This window comes from Lethenteron reissneri, chromosome 59 (genome assembly GCF_015708825.2).
Source record: "Lethenteron reissneri isolate LAM-NWPU_2019-01 chromosome 59, ASM1570882v1, whole genome shotgun sequence".
NCBI lineage: Eukaryota > Metazoa > Chordata > Hyperoartia > Petromyzontiformes > Petromyzontidae > Lethenteron > Lethenteron reissneri.
Window position 1 is genome coordinate 6,409,923 of NC_083837.1, and position 21,181 is coordinate 6,431,103.

A 21,181-nucleotide genomic window follows, 5' to 3' on the forward strand; every position below is an offset into this window, starting at 1 on the left:
TAAAGCAGTGGGTGTGTTGCTGTAAAGCACTGGGTGTGTTGCTGTAAAGCAGTGGGTGTGTTGCTGTGAAGCACTGGGTGTGTTGCTGTAAAGCACTGGGTGTGTTGCTGTAAAGCACTGGGTGTGTTGCTGTAAAGCACTGGGTGTGTTGCTGTAAAGCACTGGGTGTGTTGCTGTAAAGCACTGGGTGTGTTGCTGTAAAGCACTGGGTGTGTTGCTGTAAAGCACTGGGTGTGTTGCTGTAAAGCACTGGGTGTGTTGCTGTAAAGCACTGGGTGTGTTGCTGTAAAACACTGGGTGTGTTGCTGCACAAATACCTGGAATCTGGACACGGACTTACGAGTTCACCATCCATCTCGCCGCACGCAAGGAGAGCGGCTGGCTGCAGCGGCAATACCCTTCTGAGCAGTGGCGTTCATTTCGTACCACGGCACTGCACCACCACTGCGGTCTGCAACACCGGGTCTCGGAACCAGGCTCGGCAGCATTTATTCTCACGAGCAGCCGCCCGTCCACCCGTCCGCCCGCCCGCTTACCGCTCGGCGTTGGCGTGGGGACGCTCGCCACGTACGGCGCGTTGAGGAACGCCGGCCCATTGTCGTTGACGTCCGTGACGGTGACGAGCACGGAGACGGACGTGGAGAGGGCGCCGCCGGTGCGGGCACCCCCGTCCGTGGCCCACACGAGCAGCGGGTAGCCGTCGCGCGACTCGCGGTCGAGTGGCGCGAGCGTCCGCAGCTCGCCCGTCGCGGCATCGATCTCGAGGGCCCCCTCACCCCCTTCCAGGCGGTACCTGTGACGACGCCGTCGGTCGCGGGAGACACACGGACGTTGACTCGGAGACACGCGAAGGCTCGAACGGGCGAAGGAGAAGTAACACAAGGTGGGTTTGTGTAATGCAGCTGTCTCTGTAAGTGCCTCTCTATCTCTCTCCGTGTCCTTCTGTCTCCCTGTCTCCCTGTTGTCATCTCTCTGTCTCAGGAACCTCACGGCAGATATCAAACGGATGTCATAGACACAAACGTTGGGGAGCTGTGAGTGAGCGGGTGAGTGAGTGAATGAGTGAATGAGCGGGCGAGTGAGCGGGTGACCGAGCTGGTGAGTGAGCGGGTCAGTGAGCGTGCAAGTGCGTGAGCGGGTGAGCGAGTGAGTGAGTGGGCGGGCGGGCGAGACAGCGGGTGAGTGAGCGGGCGAGTGAGCAGGCAGGTGAGTGCATGAGTGATTGAGTGAGCGAGTGAGTGAGTGAGTGAGCGGGTGAGCGAGCGAGTGGCTGTGCGAGCGGGCGGGCGAGTGAGCGTACGTGACGGTGCCGTTAGGGCCCTCGTCCGGGTCCTCCGCTCGCGCCGTCCACAGCACGGTGCCGGCCGCGGCACCCTCCTCCACCTGCAGGCGCACGTCGCGGCCCGGGAAGCGCGGAGCATTGTCGTTGGCATCGCCCACGAGCACAGTGAGCGTGGCGGTGCCGGTGAGAGGCGGGGAGCCTGCGGTGCGGAGAGACGGAGCTGATGAAAATGAAACGCAAAGCGACTCGCTCAGCGTGCTGCCAGTCGCCTACTAAGTTCCCCCGTGCAGCCTACTCGGCTCTGCCGGGGGCATGAGTGCCGTGAGCGAGTGGCGCCTACCAGGGCCGGCACGGCACACGTTAGGGGTGGCATGGCCAGTGCCGCGCCTGGTCACCTTGGTCTCGCCAGCCGACATTTCCAAGCGGCACCGGGTGGTCCGTTTAGGCCGAGTCGACCTAGGGCAGGTGGCTCAGCTTAAAGAGGGCACCACAATAGTGAGATGTTAACTACCTCGCCTGGTATACAGGGGGTCATGGGTACGATCCCGGCCGTGATGATGCCTGCTGTATATTTGGAGTCTGCATGTCTCTCTCTGTCTCATCAACATCACGGTGGCTAGGAGATGTTAACTACCTCGCTTGGTATGCAGGAGGTCGTGGGTTCAATCCCGACCCTCACGCCTGCTGTATATTTGGAGTTTGTCTATCTCTCTCCCTGTGGTCGTGTGGATTTCTCTCCGGGTCCTTCGGGTTTTTCCTCCACATTTAGAATCAACGTCGTATGTTTAGAGTATTCAGCTACTGTAAATTTCCACCTGATAAGCCCAGTTCGTTGAACTATTATTTGTGGTAGTCAGGTCGCTTCTGAAAAAGAGACACATAGCAGCTCAATGGGCCTTTCACTGGTAAAAAAAAGTAAAAAATTTTAACGAGTGGGCCACACGGCCCACTCGGAGTCGGCGAGGCCGGCGATCGCCTGGCTCGTGAACCGAGGCATCCGCTCTCATGTACCGGCGTCGGTGGCCGTGACGAGCAGCAGGTGGCGGGGCCGTGCCTCGCGATCGAGCGGGCGCAGCAGGTCGAGCCTCCCCGAGGCCGACAGTGAGAATGCGTCGCGCTCGTAGTCTCCCCCTACCACGGCGTACGACACCACGCCCGCCGGGCCCAGGTCGTCGTCGCGCGCCGACAGCTGTAGACGGGGGGGGGGGGGGCAGGAAAACGCGGGCGGAGGGATTCAATATCAGCTGGCGTCGTCGCCGTTGCCCCGCGAGCGGTCGACGGTCGGGGGGAAAGGGCTCTCACCTGGGCGATCTGGAGCGGCCGCCCGCGGGCCCGCCAAGGCCCTCCGGGACCCCGGCCACGACGCCGTCGCTCCCGAACGACGGGACGCGGTCGTTGACGTCAGTGACGGAGACCGCCACGGCGACGGCGGAAGCGAGCGGCGCCGGCGAGCCCCCGTCGCGCGCCTCCACGACGAGGCGGTACGCGTCCCTGCGCTCGCGGTCCAGGCCGCGAGCGACTCGCAGCTCTCCCGTCACCGGGTCGATACGGAACGCGGCGTCGTCGTCCCGCTCCTCCTCTTCGTCGTCGTCGTTCTCTTCCGTGTCCCCGCGGCGTGAGCCCTCCGCTCCGGTCCCGGCGCAGTCGTCGCGCGCACAGAGCTGCCGCCGGTCACACGGCCTCGAGTTGTCATCGGTGTTGTCGCCGCTTCCCGGCCATACCGAACGCCAAAACCGGCACGCGGAGCGCGACGCCGTATGGCGCGGGGCACGACCCACAAAACACGCGGCAGCGCGACCGCGAGGGCCTGCTGCTGCTCCCTCAACACTGGCCAGATGTCTCAGACAAAGACTCCCTACAGCCTGTAACAGACTGTTGGGGCAAGTGCTGTTAGCAAGCACTTACGTAGGCTGGCACGGCACACGAGGGGGTCGGTGGTCAGTACCACGCCCAGCCACCTTTGTCTCACCAGTGATAATGTTAACGCACCGCACCAGGAACTTATTTGAGGCTGAGTCGACCTAGGGGAAGCCCGGGACCGGTTCAGAGAATCGTCACCGGCGTTGGCCGTGAGCGGGAATCAAACTCGGGCCACCGGGTTCGTAGCGCAGAGAAGCGCTAACTGCTACGCCACCACTCCGTGAGAGTTCCCACGCTTTGCCCTACCGCCACACAATGTTTTGCTGATCAACTAACTGTGGCGTGGCCATTTACACTATCGGGTGGACAGGGCGTGGGGAGATTTAAAAACAAAAATATAAACATATGAATTTCGACAACGCGATATTCGCCAATAAACCTCACGCCCCCGCCGCGGAGCTACCTCGTGTCGCTGTCGACGCGGCACGATCCGGTATCGGACCCGTCCGTTGAGGACCCGCGTCCGCAGTCCGCGGCCGACAGGTGCGCCACGACGGCGCCGACACGGGCGTCCTCCGGGACACGGACGCGGTACGCCGGCGCGGCGAAGCGCGGCCGGTTGTCGTTCACGTCCTCGGCGATGACGAGTACCGTCGCCGCGCCTACCGGTGGCGGCTGCGGCGTCGCCGCCGCCTGCGTGCCCGCCCGGTCGCTCGCGAGCACCATCAGCTCGTAGCGCCCCGAGGACGCCGCCGACGTCAGGTTCGACTCCCGGTCGAGGTCAGCCGACGTGCGGATGACGCCGTCGCGAGCTGCCGATCGTGAACGGCGGCGGCGGTCGTGATCCCTTGGGGCCGGGGTGGGGGGGGTGAGAAGAGGGGATTCCTGTTTGATTGATCGATGAGGAGGGGGTGGCGGGGAGGAGGAACTGGGAACACCGAAAAGGTGAAAAGGATGCGACTCTGAATAGTTATTCGATTGTGTTGTACAGCTCGCTGGTGTGATTTCAGGTGATACCGGCGATTGTTTGCTGTGAGCTACAGGAAGTGGATTCTCGAAGAAGCTTCTGGCACGTGAAGTGAAACGTTTGCAGGTCGCATAAAAATTATAAACACAATAAATACAGCAATGAAAAAAGTCAACAAATTATTTTTTTTACAATATATTACTTAATTATAAATTTAATATTTAACTAAACTGAACATTAAGATTACAGAAACATATTGAAAAATAGTGCATCGAGAGTGAGGAATAAGATTCGATAAAATATAGCAAAACGAAGAATAGAAACGCCTTTGATAAAATAACATCTAAAATTATATCTTTCATTCTCGCTGCTATTAATTGATACGAAACAAGAAGATCGGGGGCGAGAGCACAGAACGACTCGCGACCTCGCAGCAACGTCGCATGCCGGGCTTTAACATTTCCCGCAAGTCCACGTAAATAAGAACGCTACAACACCGAGCCTCACCTCCGGCCGCGACCACGACAGGGAGAACTCCACCTCCGCATTCTCTCCTTCGTCTGGGTCCAATGCGACGACGGTGGCCACCGTGGACCCAGGGGCCACGTCCTCCGGCACGGTCAGCGTGAAGGCCGGCCAGGCCCCGCCTTCCGCCGGCTCCTCCCGTGGGACCAATCCGCGGCCGGACACCCGCAGGGCCACGATGGCCGGCCCGTTGTCGTTGGCGTCGAGGACCCGGACGAGGACGGCGGCCGTGGCGGTGAAACGGGGGGCTGGGGGGGCCGCTCGGTCCGCGGCCGTCACGAGGAGATCGTGGGAGGGCCGCGACTCGCGGTCCAGCGGCCGGGCCACACGGAGGACCCCGCGGGCGTCCACGGAGAAACGGCGCTCGGGGTCGCCCGACGTGATCTCGAAATCCAGCGCCGCGTTTTCCCCTGCGCGGACAAAATGTAAAGAGTGATTTTAACCATTCGGATAGCTGCAGACTTCGTGCTGCTTGGAAGCGAATTATCAAATAATACATTGTTTAAATGCATGCCTATACACCTCAACATACTTCAATAGGGATTAGCATTGGTACAGCTATGTATATTAGTATGCACAATCGACAGGAAGTATAAGAACAATGGGCTTACAACATGCATATGCATAACGTGAGTTGATTACCAATTCAATAACCCAAACGGCAATGGATACCGATAGTCATTTATATGCATTCATTAATCCCTCCCCCACTTCGTGCAAGAAGAGCACACAAGTGACGTCATCACATCTACCTCTATTTACAGAAGGATTTCTCCACAAATCTGGCCGTCGCCTGATTGTTGTAATTACTGGCGAAACGTCGTACTCCGATTGTAAATGTTGTGGCTTGGCTCTCCAACACACACAGGTGTGCTGTTCTAGTGACGATTTGGCACGTTCTGTGTACGTGACAACTCTTACTAGTTGGCTGTGTCTGGGGGTGGCGGGTTAAACGACACATTGAAATCTAAAGTGTCCGTCGCAAACGCAGTGGAGGGCGTGTGGGAAAGGGCCGACGCCTGGCGGTGGAGAGAAAAAATGGGCTCACTTGAAAAGAATTTCTTTAGAACTGCTTGTTGTTGTTGTTGTTGTGTTTAGTTTGTTGTCCTTTCTCCCTTCACTTAGCACGGTTGGCTACGTACAATGCGAAAGAAGTTCAGCATACATACCGCACTATACACTACACTATTATCCACTACGCTATACACTACACTGCACACACTACGCTATACACTACACTATCACTACTATACACTTCACAACCATACTAAATTGAAAACGAATTTCTTTCCAACTGCTTTTTGTATGTACACGGGATGACGAGCTGACTTTAAATACAAAGATTGAGTCTATGGGTAGTGTTAGTCTCTGGGTAGTGTGTATATATGTTGAACTTCTTTCGCACCATACGTAGCCAACTGCGGAATCGGAGGTGCAGTGTTGAGTCTATGGGTAGTGTTGAGTCTATGGGCAGTGTTGAGTCTATGGGTAGTGTTGAGTCTATGGGTAGTGTTGAGTCTATGGGCAGTGTTGAGTCTATGGGTAGTGTTGAGTCTATGGGCAGTGTTGAGTCTATGGGCAGTGTTGAGTCTATGGGCAGTGTTGCGTCTATGGGCAGTGTTGAGTCTATGGGTAGTGTTGAGTCTATGGGCAGTGTTGAGTCTATGGGTAGTGTTGAGTCTATGGGCAGTGTTGAGTCTATGGGCAGTGTTGAGTCTATGGGTAGTGTTGAGTCTATGGGTAGTGTTGAGTCTATGGATAGTGTTGAGTCTATGGGCAGTGTTGAGTCTATGGGCAGTGTTGAGTCTATGGGTAGTGTTGAGTCTATGGGTAGTGTTGAGTCTATGGGCAGTGTTGAGTCTATGGGCAGTGTTGAGTCTATGGGTAGTGTTGAGTCTATGGGTAGTGTTGATTCTATGGGTAGTGTTGAGTCTATGGGTAGTGTTGAGTCTATGTGCAGTGTTGAGTCTATGGGTAGTGTTGAGTCTATGGGTAGTGTTGAGTCTATGGGTAGTGTTGAGTCTATGGGCAGTGTTGAGTCTATGGGTAGTGTTGAGTCTATGGGCAGTGTTGAGTCTATGGGCAGTGTTGAGTCTATGGGTAGTGTTGAGTCTATGGTGCAGTGTTGAGTCTATGGGTAGTGTTGAGTCTATGGGTAGTGTTGAGTCTATGGGCAGTGTTGAGTCTATGGGTAGTGTTGAGTCTATGGGTAGTGTTGAGTCTATGGGTAGTGTTGAGTCTATGGGCAGTGTTGAGTCTATGGGCAGTGTTGAGTCTATGGGTAATGTTAGTCTATGGGCAGTGTTGAGTCTATGGGCAGTGTTGAGTCTATGGGTAGTGTTGAGTCTATGGGTAATGTTGAGTCTATGGGTAGTGTTGAGTCTATGGGCAGTGTTGAGTCTATGGGTAGTGTTGAGTCTATGGGTAATGTTGAGTCTATGGGCAGTGTTGAGTCTATGGGCAGTGTTGAGTCTATGGGTAATGTTAGTCTATGGGCAGTGTTGAGTCTATGGGCAGTGTTGAGTCTATGGGTAGTGTTGAGTCTATGGGCAGTGTTGAGTCTAGGAGTAGTGTTGAGTCTATGGACAAAATGTATGTTGAACTTCTTTCGCACTGTACATAGCCAACCGTGCTAATTGGAGGTGCGAAATCCTCCCTGCCCATCCTCATAATATTATAAGCTCAGCCAATCGGTGAACTAAGTAAAAAAAAAAGACTTACGTATCCAACCAATTCGCATTCCAGAGTAGTGCACCTCCGATTAGCATGGTCGGCTACGTACGGCGCGAAGGAAATTCAACGTACTGCACGGACACCTCGGTGTGTACGTGTCCGTGTTCAGACCCGAATCCGTCTCGCGTCATCACGGACGGGTCTCTCGCTTCGCCCTCCGGCCGGCGCTCGATGATTCTCGTGCGCTCATCGTAGCCCTGAGAGCGATTGTTTGAGGGCGCTTTACGAATTAAAATTATCATTATTATTCTTCTTCTATCACCCGTTGGACCGATGGAAAACGGAAACTCGCTTGCGTTGGCGAAAGTTCCTCGTCACCGGTTTCGTTCGCGAAATGAACGCCGGTACGACGCAACGCGATCCAGAATGAGTTTAGGGTAACAAACTCACATTTTAAAACATATATACGTAATATATAAATGCACGCGTGTTGTGCTAAATAAATAAAATAAGCAATACAAACTGCGCTGTTAACTCGGAATCGTATCGTCGCAATCAAGGCCGAAAGCCGAGACGCCTCGGGGTCACGCTCCTCCGGCGCAGAGCAGGAGCCCGAGAAATGTTGGCGGCATTGTGCGACAAACACTGGGCGATTGAGCGAGCGCTCGACACAAATACGACGGGCAAAGCGGGCCGCAAACGCCTCCGCCGAGAGACGGGATACTTAGCAGTCACTTTACCCGAGGCACAAGCGGGCCAGAATCACCTGCCCCATCAATGGCGGGGATTGTTAACGCGTGGACCCCGGCATTCCTCCGCCGATCTCCCCCTTCCTTTCCCGCGGTTCTTTTTTTTTTGCGAGCGATGCCGCTCCGGCGCGACACGCGACGTCGACGTCGTCGTCGCGCGTCCGTTGCCTCCGCTGCTCGAAGCTCCCACCGGCTCTCCCACAGCGATGACCACGACCGTGAAATGTCAACCAGACGACGTCCGCTTGTGTCTCACAGAATTATGAGAGTCGTGATGATCATAATCATGACGACAATAGTCATTTTATAATTCGGAACGCGCACACGGTCAGTTTTCGCTCTCACTCTCCGGGAGAAAGAGGGGGAGGGGGGTAGAGAGAGGGGGTACAGAGAGAGGAAAGGAGTAAGAAGAGCGTAAAATATTTTGTTAAATGTTTCATTTAAAAGGGGGGGGGGGGGTGGAGCACATAAAGCAAAGCATTGAAAAAAAACCGAAATGGTGAACGAAGCAAAGTGCCGACTACACCGAGCATCTTCTTGTTTCCTCTGATCGTAAAAAAAAGAGAGAGAGATAATTATTTCGAGGCACATGAGGCCACAGATAAGCGGGAAGGCAGCCAGCACTCTCAACATTTGTCCAGGCTCTCAAACCTCAAACCTAGCCGAGTCCTCTTGTCTCTCCTTCACCACGCTGGCCACAGTGGGATTTGGTGGCAAAAGCCAGAAAAATGAATACAATTAAATGGGATACAGATAAAAAAAATAATATCCCTTCACTCTTCACTAATCCGTGCGAATTAGTTTGACTTTAAACCCTGCAACAAAAAAAGACATTACATGTTTGCGTGTGTGTCTATATTTTCGCGCACCGCGTTTAACAATCAATAATAGAGGTTTTGTTGGGTTACCTCGCGAAAATATGTGTTGTTAAACCCGCCACCACCCGACACAGCCAATTCAGTAATGTTGCATCACGTGAACAAAACGTGCCAATTCGTGACTAGTTCAGCACACCGGTGTGTTGGAAAGTAAACCGACTACAACGTTTACAATTTACAATTGTAATATTGGTTCGCGAAATCCCCCCACCTCTTCGCACGTGAAGTGCTCACAAGTAACGACATCACATCTACCCTTTTATTTAAAGAACGAAACACGAGGAGGATTTCTCCACAAATCGTGCTCTCCGCCTGATGATGCTTGTTGTGATTACTGGCGAAATATCGTACTCAGTTTGCAAATGTTGTGGATTCGCTCTCCAACACACCGGCGTGCTGTACTAGTATACTACACTATACACTACACTATACACTACTATACACTACACTATACACTACTATACACTACACTATACACTACACACTAGTGCTGTACTAGTAACGAATTGGCCACGTTCTGTTTACGTGACAAATCTTACTAGTTGGCTGTGTCGGGTGGTGACGGGTTGAACGACACATTTATATTTACGGGATCTAACCCAAAAAAAAACTATATTATGGAAAACCAACGTGTTAAAACGTGTTCAACTAATTATGAGACGCATCGCAAACTTGTGCCTGGTGTCAATAAAGTTGCACACATCTGGTCGCACGCACGCAGCCACCGAATTACGTACGTACGTATGTACGCATCTTGAACTTCTTTCGCAACGTACTTGCTAAGGGCACGACGGGGAAGGACAGGGCGCACCCCCGGAACTTTTTAAAGTGAAATAAAAAGTAGAGAGTGACTTTCTGTTGAATTCCGCATTGAAGACAGAATCATCTCCTGCGCACAGCCAGTGGTGGAAATTCCATATTCTGATGGCGAGGCCAAGTCTCTCTCCGCGGGCCCGCTCTTGACTTCCCCGCAAATTCGTTCTCATTTTTATCGACCCTGGGGGATGATGAGATGGTGGGCTGAGTAAAGCTCCCAACCAGGAGTTGAACTCGCAACCTTGGCGATTGCGAGCCACTCACTCCCACCACTGAGCCACCTGGTTGGTGTTCACAAATCTAGTCTCACAAGGATCCCCTGTATAGCCTTAACAGACTGAAGGGGCAAATGCTGTTAGCGAGTAGCACCTATGAAGGCCGGCACGGTACACGAGGGGGTGGGTGGCCAGCACCACGCCCGACCGCCTTAGACTCCCCAGTGGCGATGTTTACTATACACCGCACCAGTTACTCATTTGAAGCTGAGTCGACCTAGAGGAGGCCCGGGACCGGCTCAGAGATAATCGTCACCGGTGTTGGCCGTGAGCGGGAATCTAACTCGGGTCGCCGGGTTCGTAGCGCAGCGCGCGCGAACCGCTACGCTACCGCTCACACACACACACGCACGGGGAGAAAGACACGCCAACTCCAAAGATACAGAAGGCGTCAGCGTCGGGATAAAACCCACGACCTCCTGTAAACCAGGCGAGGTAGTCGACATTTCCTAGCCACTGTGGTGATGATGAGAGAAGGAGAAACGCAGACTCCAAATATACAGCAGCAGCAGGCGTCGTAAGGGTCGGGATCGAACCCACGCGAGGTAGTTAACATCTCGCCACCCTGGCGCCCTTTTAAGATGCACCCCCCGCAACTTTTTCTTTATAATACGGGGGGAAGGGGCGAGGGGGGTAAATAACTCTCATAATCTGTAGAATACGGTGATTGTAAAAGTCAAAGAATGCGATGCGACGCGGTGCGGAGCGGTCACGCAGCAGCGAGGGGCCGGCTCTTAAAGCCCCGCTTAATGAAAAATAACGCCGCGGGTGAAACACGGGAGACCACGGGACGCCGAGTCCGAGGAACTTTGTTCGTTAATCAGGGGCCATGCGACGGCTGAGCAGAGGATTCACCAGGAGGGGTCCCAGGGACCCATACGGAGCTGCTGGCATTATTATTAATAGGGGTCTCGGAGATGCCAAAGCTTCTGGCAGGGGGTCCACAATTTGCCAAAGTTTTCCTGCCGAGCGACAAGTGCCACGCTGTGCTCGGCGAGCGAGCGAGCGAGCGGCGACGAAGCGTCCCTGTACAGCCGCTTATTGGGGTAACCTTCGTGCTCCGGGAAGCGTCGGTGCCTTCAAATGCGCAGACGCGCAGATAAGCAGACAGGCAGGAAGACAGGCAGACAGACACAGAGACAGACATACCGACAGGCACAGAGAGACAGATTTGTTTGACACTAGGGTAGAGTACAACTATGGGATGTCAAGGTTGCTCCAAACTCAGAATACAGACAAACCAACAAATACCGACACGACCAAGAATACCGAGAGAGGCACCAACGGCGTTTGTAATGTGCTACGTACTATGTCAATCTAGATCTTAAGTTTTCGTGACAGCAAGGATCCATACTCTTTGGTTCTTTAGGTAAAGTCACGTAGATGAAAAATAAAAATATTAATAAAAAATAATAAAATGAAAATAGTATTTTTGCTGTGGCTGTTCCACCTGATGACGGAGGCTTGTGTTACCTCCGAAACGTCGTGATTTAATTTAGTTCTTTTTTTTTAAATCATCTACGTGACTTTACCGAAATAACCAAAGAGTATATGCTACGTACTACGTCAATTTAATGTTTGTGCAGTGCTTTCAGATGTTTCCGATCCTGTTTCTTTAAGTTACGTAAAATTGTAATTATCTATCGAGGAAAGTCACAATGAGTCTAGAACTCTAAAATCAGGAGGGTCTTGCTTTGGTATTTCATTTTAAAATGTCTTGCCATCAATTGATGATGAGATGATGAGCGCTTTTGCAAGTGGGAGGAAACCAGAGCACCCAGAGAAAACCTAACACGTGCGAGGGGGCAACACTCAATCCCCGCACAAAATGTCGACAGATTGCGATTGGTCCACTTGCTGTACTGCCTTCTGCTGGCGAGCCAGGATATGGCACCTCGACGCTCCGGGGAAAGGGAATTGAACGACGTCTGTACGATCGACCCAGTTGCTGCATGTGTAGCTATTGTGGCAGAGTAGGGTGTCACCAGCGATAACACACTCGTGCCTCGCAGCATGAAGGGCCTGAGTTCAATTCCCAACTCGGGCGCCTTTCTGTGCAGAGTCCGTGTGTTCTGCGCCTGTTCTGCGTGGGTCTCCGCAAGGTGCTCTGATTTCCTGTGTCAGGCCAAGAAATAAAAATTAACCCGTAAAAACAAAGTTTTTCATTCGAAATCCTTTATATGCGTGGCGGCTAGAGTCGTCTCGTCCTCTGGCTTGAGATGGCTGCCACCTATGGGTCAGATGATTGTCTGCCAGCATTAAGCAATTGGTAATTAAATATTTTACAAAAATTCCCTAAACAGTGTAAAATTTCGGAAAAAATTTTTCACGAACATTAATTGTCTCGCACAACGAGTCTGTGTGCAAAATGTCAGCTCGATTGGATCACGGGAAGTGGGTTAAAAAACGACCGAAAGATTTGCACGGTCGTAAGCAAGCAAGCAAGCACGCAAGCAAGCAAGCGAACTTAATATAAAGGATTTAAAAAATAAACCACTCAACACAACGTGACTGGTATTGGCCACGCATCCCAATGGCCGAGAGAGACCACTCGCAATTTGCTAAATCTGGGATCACGCGGCTGCAACATCGCCAACCTGCTGTGACACAGAAAAAAAACTTTGGCAGCAACCTCCTGAAAAAGTCTCGTGGCTCGTCGGGGCTTTCCTGGGGGAGAAAAAAGTTTAAGAATAAAAAAAATGAAACTATTTTTCCACATTTTAATTTTGCACTTTTTTTTAAATATAGTTAATCCGTAAAGTTGCTGTGTCCATGATGTGTTGTTTATTGCTTGTGTCGTTTTCTGTGCATTCACTTTGGTGATGTTATTGTGAAAGGAGCCAACTCATAAAAATAATAATGATCGTAGGGGTAGTCGTTTTCTTGAGTCAGGCAGACAGACAGCCCAACAAACAGTCGGACTGACACAGCAGCACTTGAACACTTGACGGTCAAACAAATAAACAGTCAGACAGACATACACACAGGTAGACTATCTACTAAATGAGCATGTACACAGGAGGCAGGCACAGCCTCCATGTGACAGCTGTGCAGAGACAGACCAACAGTCAGACAGACAGACGGATATGCAGACGGAGAGGCAAAACGTACGATTTGGCAGACAGAAATGCCGCCGAGTAGGCAAGCAAGACATGCAGACACGCACACAAATGCCCTTTTAGTCAAACAATTAAGGAGCGTACAATCCTCAGCAACTGCCGAGGCTTATATAACCTCGTGCCACGGCAGATCACTCGCCTACTTCAGCAGTATTTTCTTGCTATGGTTGTCCCACCTGATGACGATTGCTTGTGTTGCGATCGAAACGTCGTGATCTATTGTTTTTTCTACCTACGTGACTTTACCGAAAGAACCAAAGAGTACAGTTCTAAGGAGTCGGTGGTGTGAAGGGCACACAAAGACGAAGATCAAAGCTCCCCCGTGTAGCCTTAACAGACTGTTGGGGCAAGTGCTGCTAGCGAGCATCACCTATGATGGCCGGCACTGTGGCACACGAGGGAGTGGGTGGCCAGCAACCACGCCCGGCCGCCTTTGTCTCCCCCAGTGACGATGTTTACGCACCGCACCAGGTGCTCATGTGAGGCCGGTTCAGATAATCGTCGCCGGTGTTGGGGGCCCTTGAGAGGGAATCGAACCCGGGTGGCCGGGGCTCGCACGAACGCACGAACGCACGAACGCACGAACGCACGAACGCACGAACGCACGAACGCACGAACGCACGAACGCACGAACGCACGAACGCACGAACGCACGAACGCACGAACGCACGAACGCACGAACGCACGAACGCCCCCGTCGGCGCTTCCAGTAAACACGCTGCCACCGTCCAGTCCCGCTCCATTAGCGGCGAAGCGTTGCGAATGAAAAGGCGAAACGCGGCCCCGAGGGGGAGAGAGAGAAAGGGAGAAAGCAAAAACAACATCGAAACTTTCCCAGCCAATGGCAACGTGGTGGGATGATTCACTTCACTGGTCGCGAAGCCCACCCCTCTCAAGGATTACTTCAGTTCCAGTATTGGCAGGCGGACGTTCTCGTTTATAGAAATATTCTTTTAAAGTGCCCACGCGACTGTTACCGAAACTGTTTTCATTCGCCTCGAGCCAATCGAATGGACCGTGGCTCTGAGAATACAAATGAGTTACTCTTGAGCGGATGAGTGACTCTCTATCCCTCTGTCGCTCTCTCATGAGCCCACCCTCTCAAGGATTAGTTCAGTTCCAGCATTGGCAGGGAGAGGAGGGGGGAGGGGGGGGCTTTTCTCGTTTATAGAAATATTATTTGAAAGTTGCCCACACGAATGTTACCGAAACTGTTTTCGTTCGCCTCGAGCCAATGAACGGTCGTTGCCCTGAGAACACAAATGAGTTATTCTTGAGTGGAAGAGTGACTCTCTCTCCCCATCTCTGTCTCTCTCCGTCTGTCTCTCTCCGTCTGTCTCTCTCCGTCTCTGTCTCTGTCTAGGATCTGCCCCACCAGTACTTAGGCTGCCAGCGGCTCAACCCAATGTTCCACCTTTTGGGGAACATCTTCAGGAAACTGGGGGTGCCCTTCTACAACAGCAGCTTCGTATATGGGATGGTGCCTTACCTGGCTAACAAGCGCCATGACCTCGCCAACTTCGCCTGTGCTCAGGCGAAGTTGGCGGTGTACAAGACGAGGAAAAATATGCTGCTAGGTGACACTGACGGCTGCTCTGTGCTTCCAGTGTTCAGGGGCCTGCTCTAAGTGTGGCTCCGGCTGCAGCACGCGTACCACACACATGTCGGTGATGTGCAGCGCGTCTTCTTCGAACGCTGGGGGGCCGGAAGGGCCCTCTGTACCAGCGTGGACGGCACCCTCGTGTTCACCTTCTGAAGTGCTCGCTCGTCGGCATGGCGTGCGCGATGACCACCACAACCACGTGGCTTTTTTGTGTTGTGCGCGGCGCATTTAGCGCCACAGCGCGTGGATTTATAGTGTTTGTGTTATTTGTTGCTGGTGACTTTGTGTATTTCATATTGAAATCGCCTCCAGTGGTTTTGCTGCTGGCGGCAATAAAAGTTGTTTAAAAGTCAAAAGTCCCTCTCTCTCTGTCTCTGTCTCTCTCTCATGAGCCCATCCTCCATGTGCACAAACCAACCAATTGGCGAGCAAGCGGCCAAATCGCCGCTCGCGGGGTCCGGGGTGCGGAGCTCGCCGCACAGTGCGAGGGCGGCTCGACGGAGACGCCAGCGAAACGTTTTAGCGTTTCATTAAAGTTCCCTTGAAACAGGAAAGTATCTTTGGCAACGCGGGGACGGCCCTGACACGAGTAACCCCTGGCCCCCCCTAAAACCCACCCACGCGGCACTCCCACGAAATTCCAAAATTTCCAGAATCCGCAAGCCGACAAGCTGCGAGCGAAGTGGTCACGTGACCGCGCCGTGTGACCACTCCGCGTGGCTGGCCCAGTTGAATTCGGGCGTATAGGCGGCACCACACTGGTGCAGCGTGACAACAACACACCGGGTCCTCGTGAAACAGTCCAACGATGTCGCTGTTGCCCCCCTTGTTGAGTGGAGCTGCAGAACTGTCCATCAAAAGTTGCCACTTAGATTCGGCGGCCGCTTTCCCATTCGAACGTGCGGTGGTGACACCACCACGAGTCATAATCTTTGTGATGCCACCGTCCCGCTAAGAAACAATTGCGGAAACGAATCGAGGAACCGTCCGACCAAGTCTGGGTAGGGCACGAGCAGTCACATCTTGCCTCTGGAACACGGAGCCAGCCAATCGCCATCAGGGCCGGGTGCTGCTGTACGGCAACAGAACGCGAAGCTTCGCGTTCAGCCGCTCGTAGCAACGTTCCGTCTTGCGACCGCTTCGACATCGCAACTGATTTTAACTCGCACCACCACCACCCGCAAGATTTTCTGACCGGGGTAGCAAATCGCGGGAACGTGAATAATTATCGCAAACGTTTGTGTGACTTTTTTATATGCCGAGCATCACCAGTGTACTGCCCGACACGTTCAAATATCCTACCGCAGGACTCTCCTGAAAACGAGTCTCGTGAGACTGGGCAAGGCATTCTTGAACGAGGGCGAGATTGTGTCCTGCTTACTCCTCCTCTACACGGGCACACGTTCATCTCGACACTAAACAAACGCTCATCTCTTGCTTACAACTTAATTCTGCGCTCGCACCCCGCAATAATTTTCTGACCGGGGTTGCGAATCGCGAGGACGGAAATAATAATCGCGGAAATTTATTTTTATTTTTTTATTTCTTTATATACCGGGTAACAACCGACGTACCCCCAATTCTGTTCATATGGGTCTCGTGACTCTGGGCCCCCGATTGAAGATTTGAGACTGTACCAGAGCACGTGTTTTGTTTGCATGTTCACCACAAGTATATGTGGTTCATGCGGTAACATGATTCCTTGCAAAAGGTTTCAGTTTGGTGTTTTAAAATCTTCACACAGCTGTTTTATTGCCAGAAAGGGTAAAACATCTTCTTATACTTTGATAGTGGCAAGGGAGGTCCCGTGATGTAGCTGCTCACCCCGAGCTCTCAATGTCCTGATAGTGCGTTGTCTTTGTGCTGTTCGCCTTTTGGCGTCCTCTGGTCTAACACTGTTTGAGACTCAGCTCTAAAGAAAGCTGTCTCTGGTGTGGACCAATCAGATTAAAAGACGATGCGTATATTATCAGAGTATGTTTGTTTTGTTTGCATGTTCACCACAAGTATGTGTGGTTAATGGGGTGCATGATTTCTTGCAAAGGGTTTCAGTTTGGTGTTTTAACATCTTAACACCTATACTCTTTGGTTCTTTCGGTAAAGTCACGTAGGTATAAAATAAAAAAATATTTCATATCGCAAAAATTATTAAAAACCTACGTGACTTTACCAAAAGAACCAAAGAGTATGAATTCCTGCAGTCACGAAAGCTTCAAATCAAGATCTTAACACAGCTGTTTTATTGCCAGATATTATAATATTTTGATCGTGGCAAGAGAGGTCCCATGGAGAATGTGACTCGTTGGGGTCAGGAGCGTGGTCCCCCCGCGTGCCCGCTGCGTGTCGACCACCGTCCGTGAGTGACTCTTGACAAACGGGGACGGCACCACGGGAACTTGTTACCAGCATCAAAGTGTGAAATATAATAACAGGCGTTTAGCCTTTCTGGCCAATCGGTTTCAAAGACAACGCATATCTTATCAGAGCGTGTTTGTTTGCATGTTCACAAGTACGGTGTGTGGTTAATGCAGTACACGATGCCTCACAAAAGGCATCCATTTTGGTGTTTGAACATCTTAACACCTTTCGATTTAAAGCTTTCGTGACTGCAGGGATTCATCTTCTTGGTTCTTTCGGTAAAGTCACGTAGAAGGGAAGTAATAAAATAATAAAAATAAAACATCCCTTCTACGTGACTTTACCGAAAGAACCAAGAAGATCTTAACACCTGTTGTTGTTATTTTGCCAGAAAGGGTAAAACATGTTATTTTTCAAACGTTGCTTCAATAAAAGGACGAGTTTGCTGCACTATTTTGCACATACTGTCATATCATTCGGCACAATTATGGCCAAGTCTCAGCTTACGGCTCAAAATATCCAAACACCTTTTCTCTGCCCGCTCAGAATGGCGACTGTCACGTGACATGCACGGCACGATGGGAGGATTCATCAAACGGTCAAGATCGCGCCTTTTCTAATCTACAAGTAGTAGATTTGTGTATTTTTCCAGCACTCCTGAATAACAAAAAATTGAGCCACCCCAAAAATGACAGAGTTAGGAAGCTGATTGATTTTACGCTGTCAAGGTGTCAAATCTCTACATTGAGAGATTTGGAGCTCAGAACATTTTAATCTCATTTCTATCTCGCCTGCTTCAGTCTTCTCTGCCTGAATCTGTCTCGAGATATCGCTGCTACCCCTTCTGTTAAACAAAATTAATTCTCCACACGTTAGTCGATCACACCGTGGCCTTTGGGAAGGAAAAGTTTATGATGAGTGATGCTTTACACACCTTTTTACGCGCTACAACACAAAGGTTCGTTGCCCAAAACGTCGGTCACTGTATCCTTTTAATTTTACGGCAGCACATTTTTCAAATGACGAATATTTATTTTATTTTTTACCTCTGCCAATGCAGCAGCAGCGGCATCACCAAACAATTCGTTTCCTTGGCTGCTACATCCCTTATCTCACTGCATCTCTTGTTCACATTTCTTCTGTAATATAAGGGGAAAAAATCTGGCTGTCGCCTGATGAAGCTAGCTGTAATTACTGGCGAAACGTCGTACTCAGATTGTAAATGTTGTGGCTTGGCTCTCCAACACACACAGGTGTGCTGTACTAGTATACTACACTATACACTACTATACACTACACTATACACTACACTATACTATAGACTACACTATACACTACACTATACACTAGTGCTGTACTAGTGACGAATTGGCATGTTCTTTTTACGTGACAACCCTTACTAGTTGGCTGTGTCGGGTGGTGGCGGGTTTTAACGACACATATGTTTATGCACTCTAACCCAAAAAACCCTCTATTATCTCACTGAAAGGGGGGGGGGGCAGCATAACCCAGCGGTTGTGGACCTCGCTACGTACGTCTGTCCGTGTGCTGAACTTCTTTCGCAACCGCACGTGGCCCACCGCGCTGATCGGAGGCACGCAACACGCCCGAGTGATGGAGGGTCAAATATGAGTCCACAGTTGCGATGTTTTGGTCAAAATTGTGACTCGCACATTCAGCTCAGCTTACGCGGACGCACAGTGTAAAATCGTCCGGGACTAAAACAACTACATGAGCGTCTCTTCAAACCTAATTTGGCCAATACCGTGCCCATATTTTTTTTGCTTGGGAAAACACAGCATTCTCTAGAGCTTTGACCCCACAAAAGAAATTCCGTGCAGTCGCCGGAGCATAAAATTACTCGGAAAAAAATATCACGCGTTAATGAAATAATAAAATGCTTCTACATACACAGTGTGCTTATAGTTGTGTGTGTGTGTGCGCGTGCATGCATGTGTGGGGGAGCGGTGGTGTAGCGGTTAGCATGCCGTGCTACGAACCCGGCGATCCGAGTTCGGCCAACGCCGGTGACGATTATCTGAACTGGGTCCTGGGCCTCCCCGAGGTCGACTCAGCCTCAAATGAGTACCTGGTGCGGCGTGTAAACATCGCAACTAGGGAGACAAAGGCGGCCGGGCGTGGTGCTGGCCACCCACCTACTGTGCGCCGTGGCGGCCTTCATAGGTGCTCGCTAACAGCACTTGCTCCGACAGTCTGTAAAGGCTACACGGGGCATCTTTGTGTGGGGGAGGTGAGGCGTGGTGGTGAGCGAACTACGCTAGGAACCTGGTGAACCCAGTTTCATTCCTGGTCACAGCCAACATCTGGCGCCGCGTGTAACAATTTCAGTTTTCAGTTTAATTCATTAGGTATAGCCCTGTGAGCCATTCGGCTCTTGAATCGGGTGCAACCGCAACAAACTAAAAATTAAAACATGAACAAGAAAACAACTTAAAGTGACAGAAAAATCCAGAAAAAAACTGCAAAGTCTTCCAGAAAAAGCACCGTATATCAATGCTGTGTGCAAAAATCCCAGTGGGATGCAAGTCAAACAACAACAACCACAAAACAACTTAAATTCAAGCCATCAGTAAAACTCCCTACTACAACAAACAAACATGGCCAAACCAAAAAACTTTTCGAAATCACCAAAATAAAGCCATAAGCAATGTAACAGTGATCATAGGAACTATGACCGAATTTTCACAATGAACGACATAAACAACATGTGCCACCAAAACCCTGTAGCCATAGCTGGCTGCATGAGTCATTCCACAACAGCAGGAGCATCAGTAGGAGTATCAACATTTTTCAATGCACCTTTTAGATCAGCACACTAAATCAAAACACAAGATCATACTTTGCAGCGGTCATCTGGAACGAAAACATCAGCACTGGGGAGAAACAGGCTTTGACGTACCAGTGTCTCATCAGCAGTCGGGCTTGCTGTGAGGCCCGGTGGGTTGTTTGAAGAAGATACTTTTGTTATGCGGGTCAGCAGCGGCTTTTGGCTCACCGTCGGACAGAGACGGTGGTCACCGCATCGCGAGGCGCTTTCAGACGCGCTTCTGCGGCCGTCTGGAACGCTCTTCCTTTCCAATATTAGGAAGCCGATTGGAGCCATGCACTTTTAATCATCTCGATTGACAAACTAATTTCTTTAAAACTGATTTTTGTGTTTAATTTGTTGTCCTTCACCCCCCCCCCCGCACCTTCGATTCGCACGGTTGAATACGAACGGTGCAAAAGAAGTTCAACATATACATACATTCATACTGCCCATAGAGTAACATTACCCATAGACTCAACACTGCCCATAGACTCAACACTGCCCATAGACTCAACACTGTCCATAGACTCAACACTGCCCATAGACTCAACACTGCCCATAGACTCAACACTGCCCATAGACTCAACACTGTCCATAGACTCAACACTGCCCATAGACTCAACACTACCCATAGACTCAACACTACCCATAGACTCAACACTGCCCATAGACTCAGCACTGCCCATAGACTAACACTACCCCTAGACTCAACACTGCCCATTGACTATCACTACCCATAGACTCAACACTGCCCATAGACTCAACACTGCTCATAGACTCAACACTGCCCATAGACTCAACACTACCCATAGACTCAACACTGCCCATAGACTCAGCACTGCCCATAGACTAACACTACCCCTAGACTCAACACTGCCCATTGACTCAGCACTGCCCATAGACTAACACTACCCCTAGACTCAACACTGCCCATTGACTATCACTACCCATAGACTCAACACTGCCCATAGACTCAACACTGCTCATAGACTCAACACTACCCATAGACTCAACACTGCCCATAGACTCAACACTGCCCATAGACTCAGCACTGCCCATAGACTAACACTGCCCCTAGACTCAACACTGCCCATTAACTATCACTACCCATAGACTCAACACTGCCCATAGACTCAACACTGCTCATAGACTCAACACTACCCATAGACTCAACACTGCCCATAGACTCAACACTGCCCATAGACTCAGCACTGTCCATAGACTAACACTACCCCTAGACTCAACA

The 21,181-nt window shown here is 51.1% G+C and overlaps 1 protein-coding gene across 1 annotated transcript in view; it reads right to left on the minus strand.

Moving 5' to 3' along the window:
• The window catches only part of LOC133357736 (protocadherin Fat 4-like), a 66,880-nt gene that overhangs the window by 18,253 nt on the left and 27,446 nt on the right, over positions 1 to 21,181 (minus strand). The window contains exons 4-10 of the mRNA XM_061575830.1: positions 4,612 to 5,044; positions 3,805 to 3,989; positions 3,606 to 3,715; positions 2,616 to 2,943; positions 2,294 to 2,494; positions 1,301 to 1,481; positions 537 to 793 (exon numbers count right to left, since the gene is read on the minus strand). Coding sequence (XP_061431814.1) covers positions 537 to 793; positions 1,301 to 1,481; positions 2,294 to 2,494; positions 2,616 to 2,943; positions 3,606 to 3,715; positions 3,805 to 3,989; positions 4,612 to 5,044 — 1,695 coding nt within the window. The remainder of the gene's footprint in view (positions 1 to 536; positions 794 to 1,300; positions 1,482 to 2,293; positions 2,495 to 2,615; positions 2,944 to 3,605; positions 3,716 to 3,804; positions 3,990 to 4,611; positions 5,045 to 21,181) is intronic.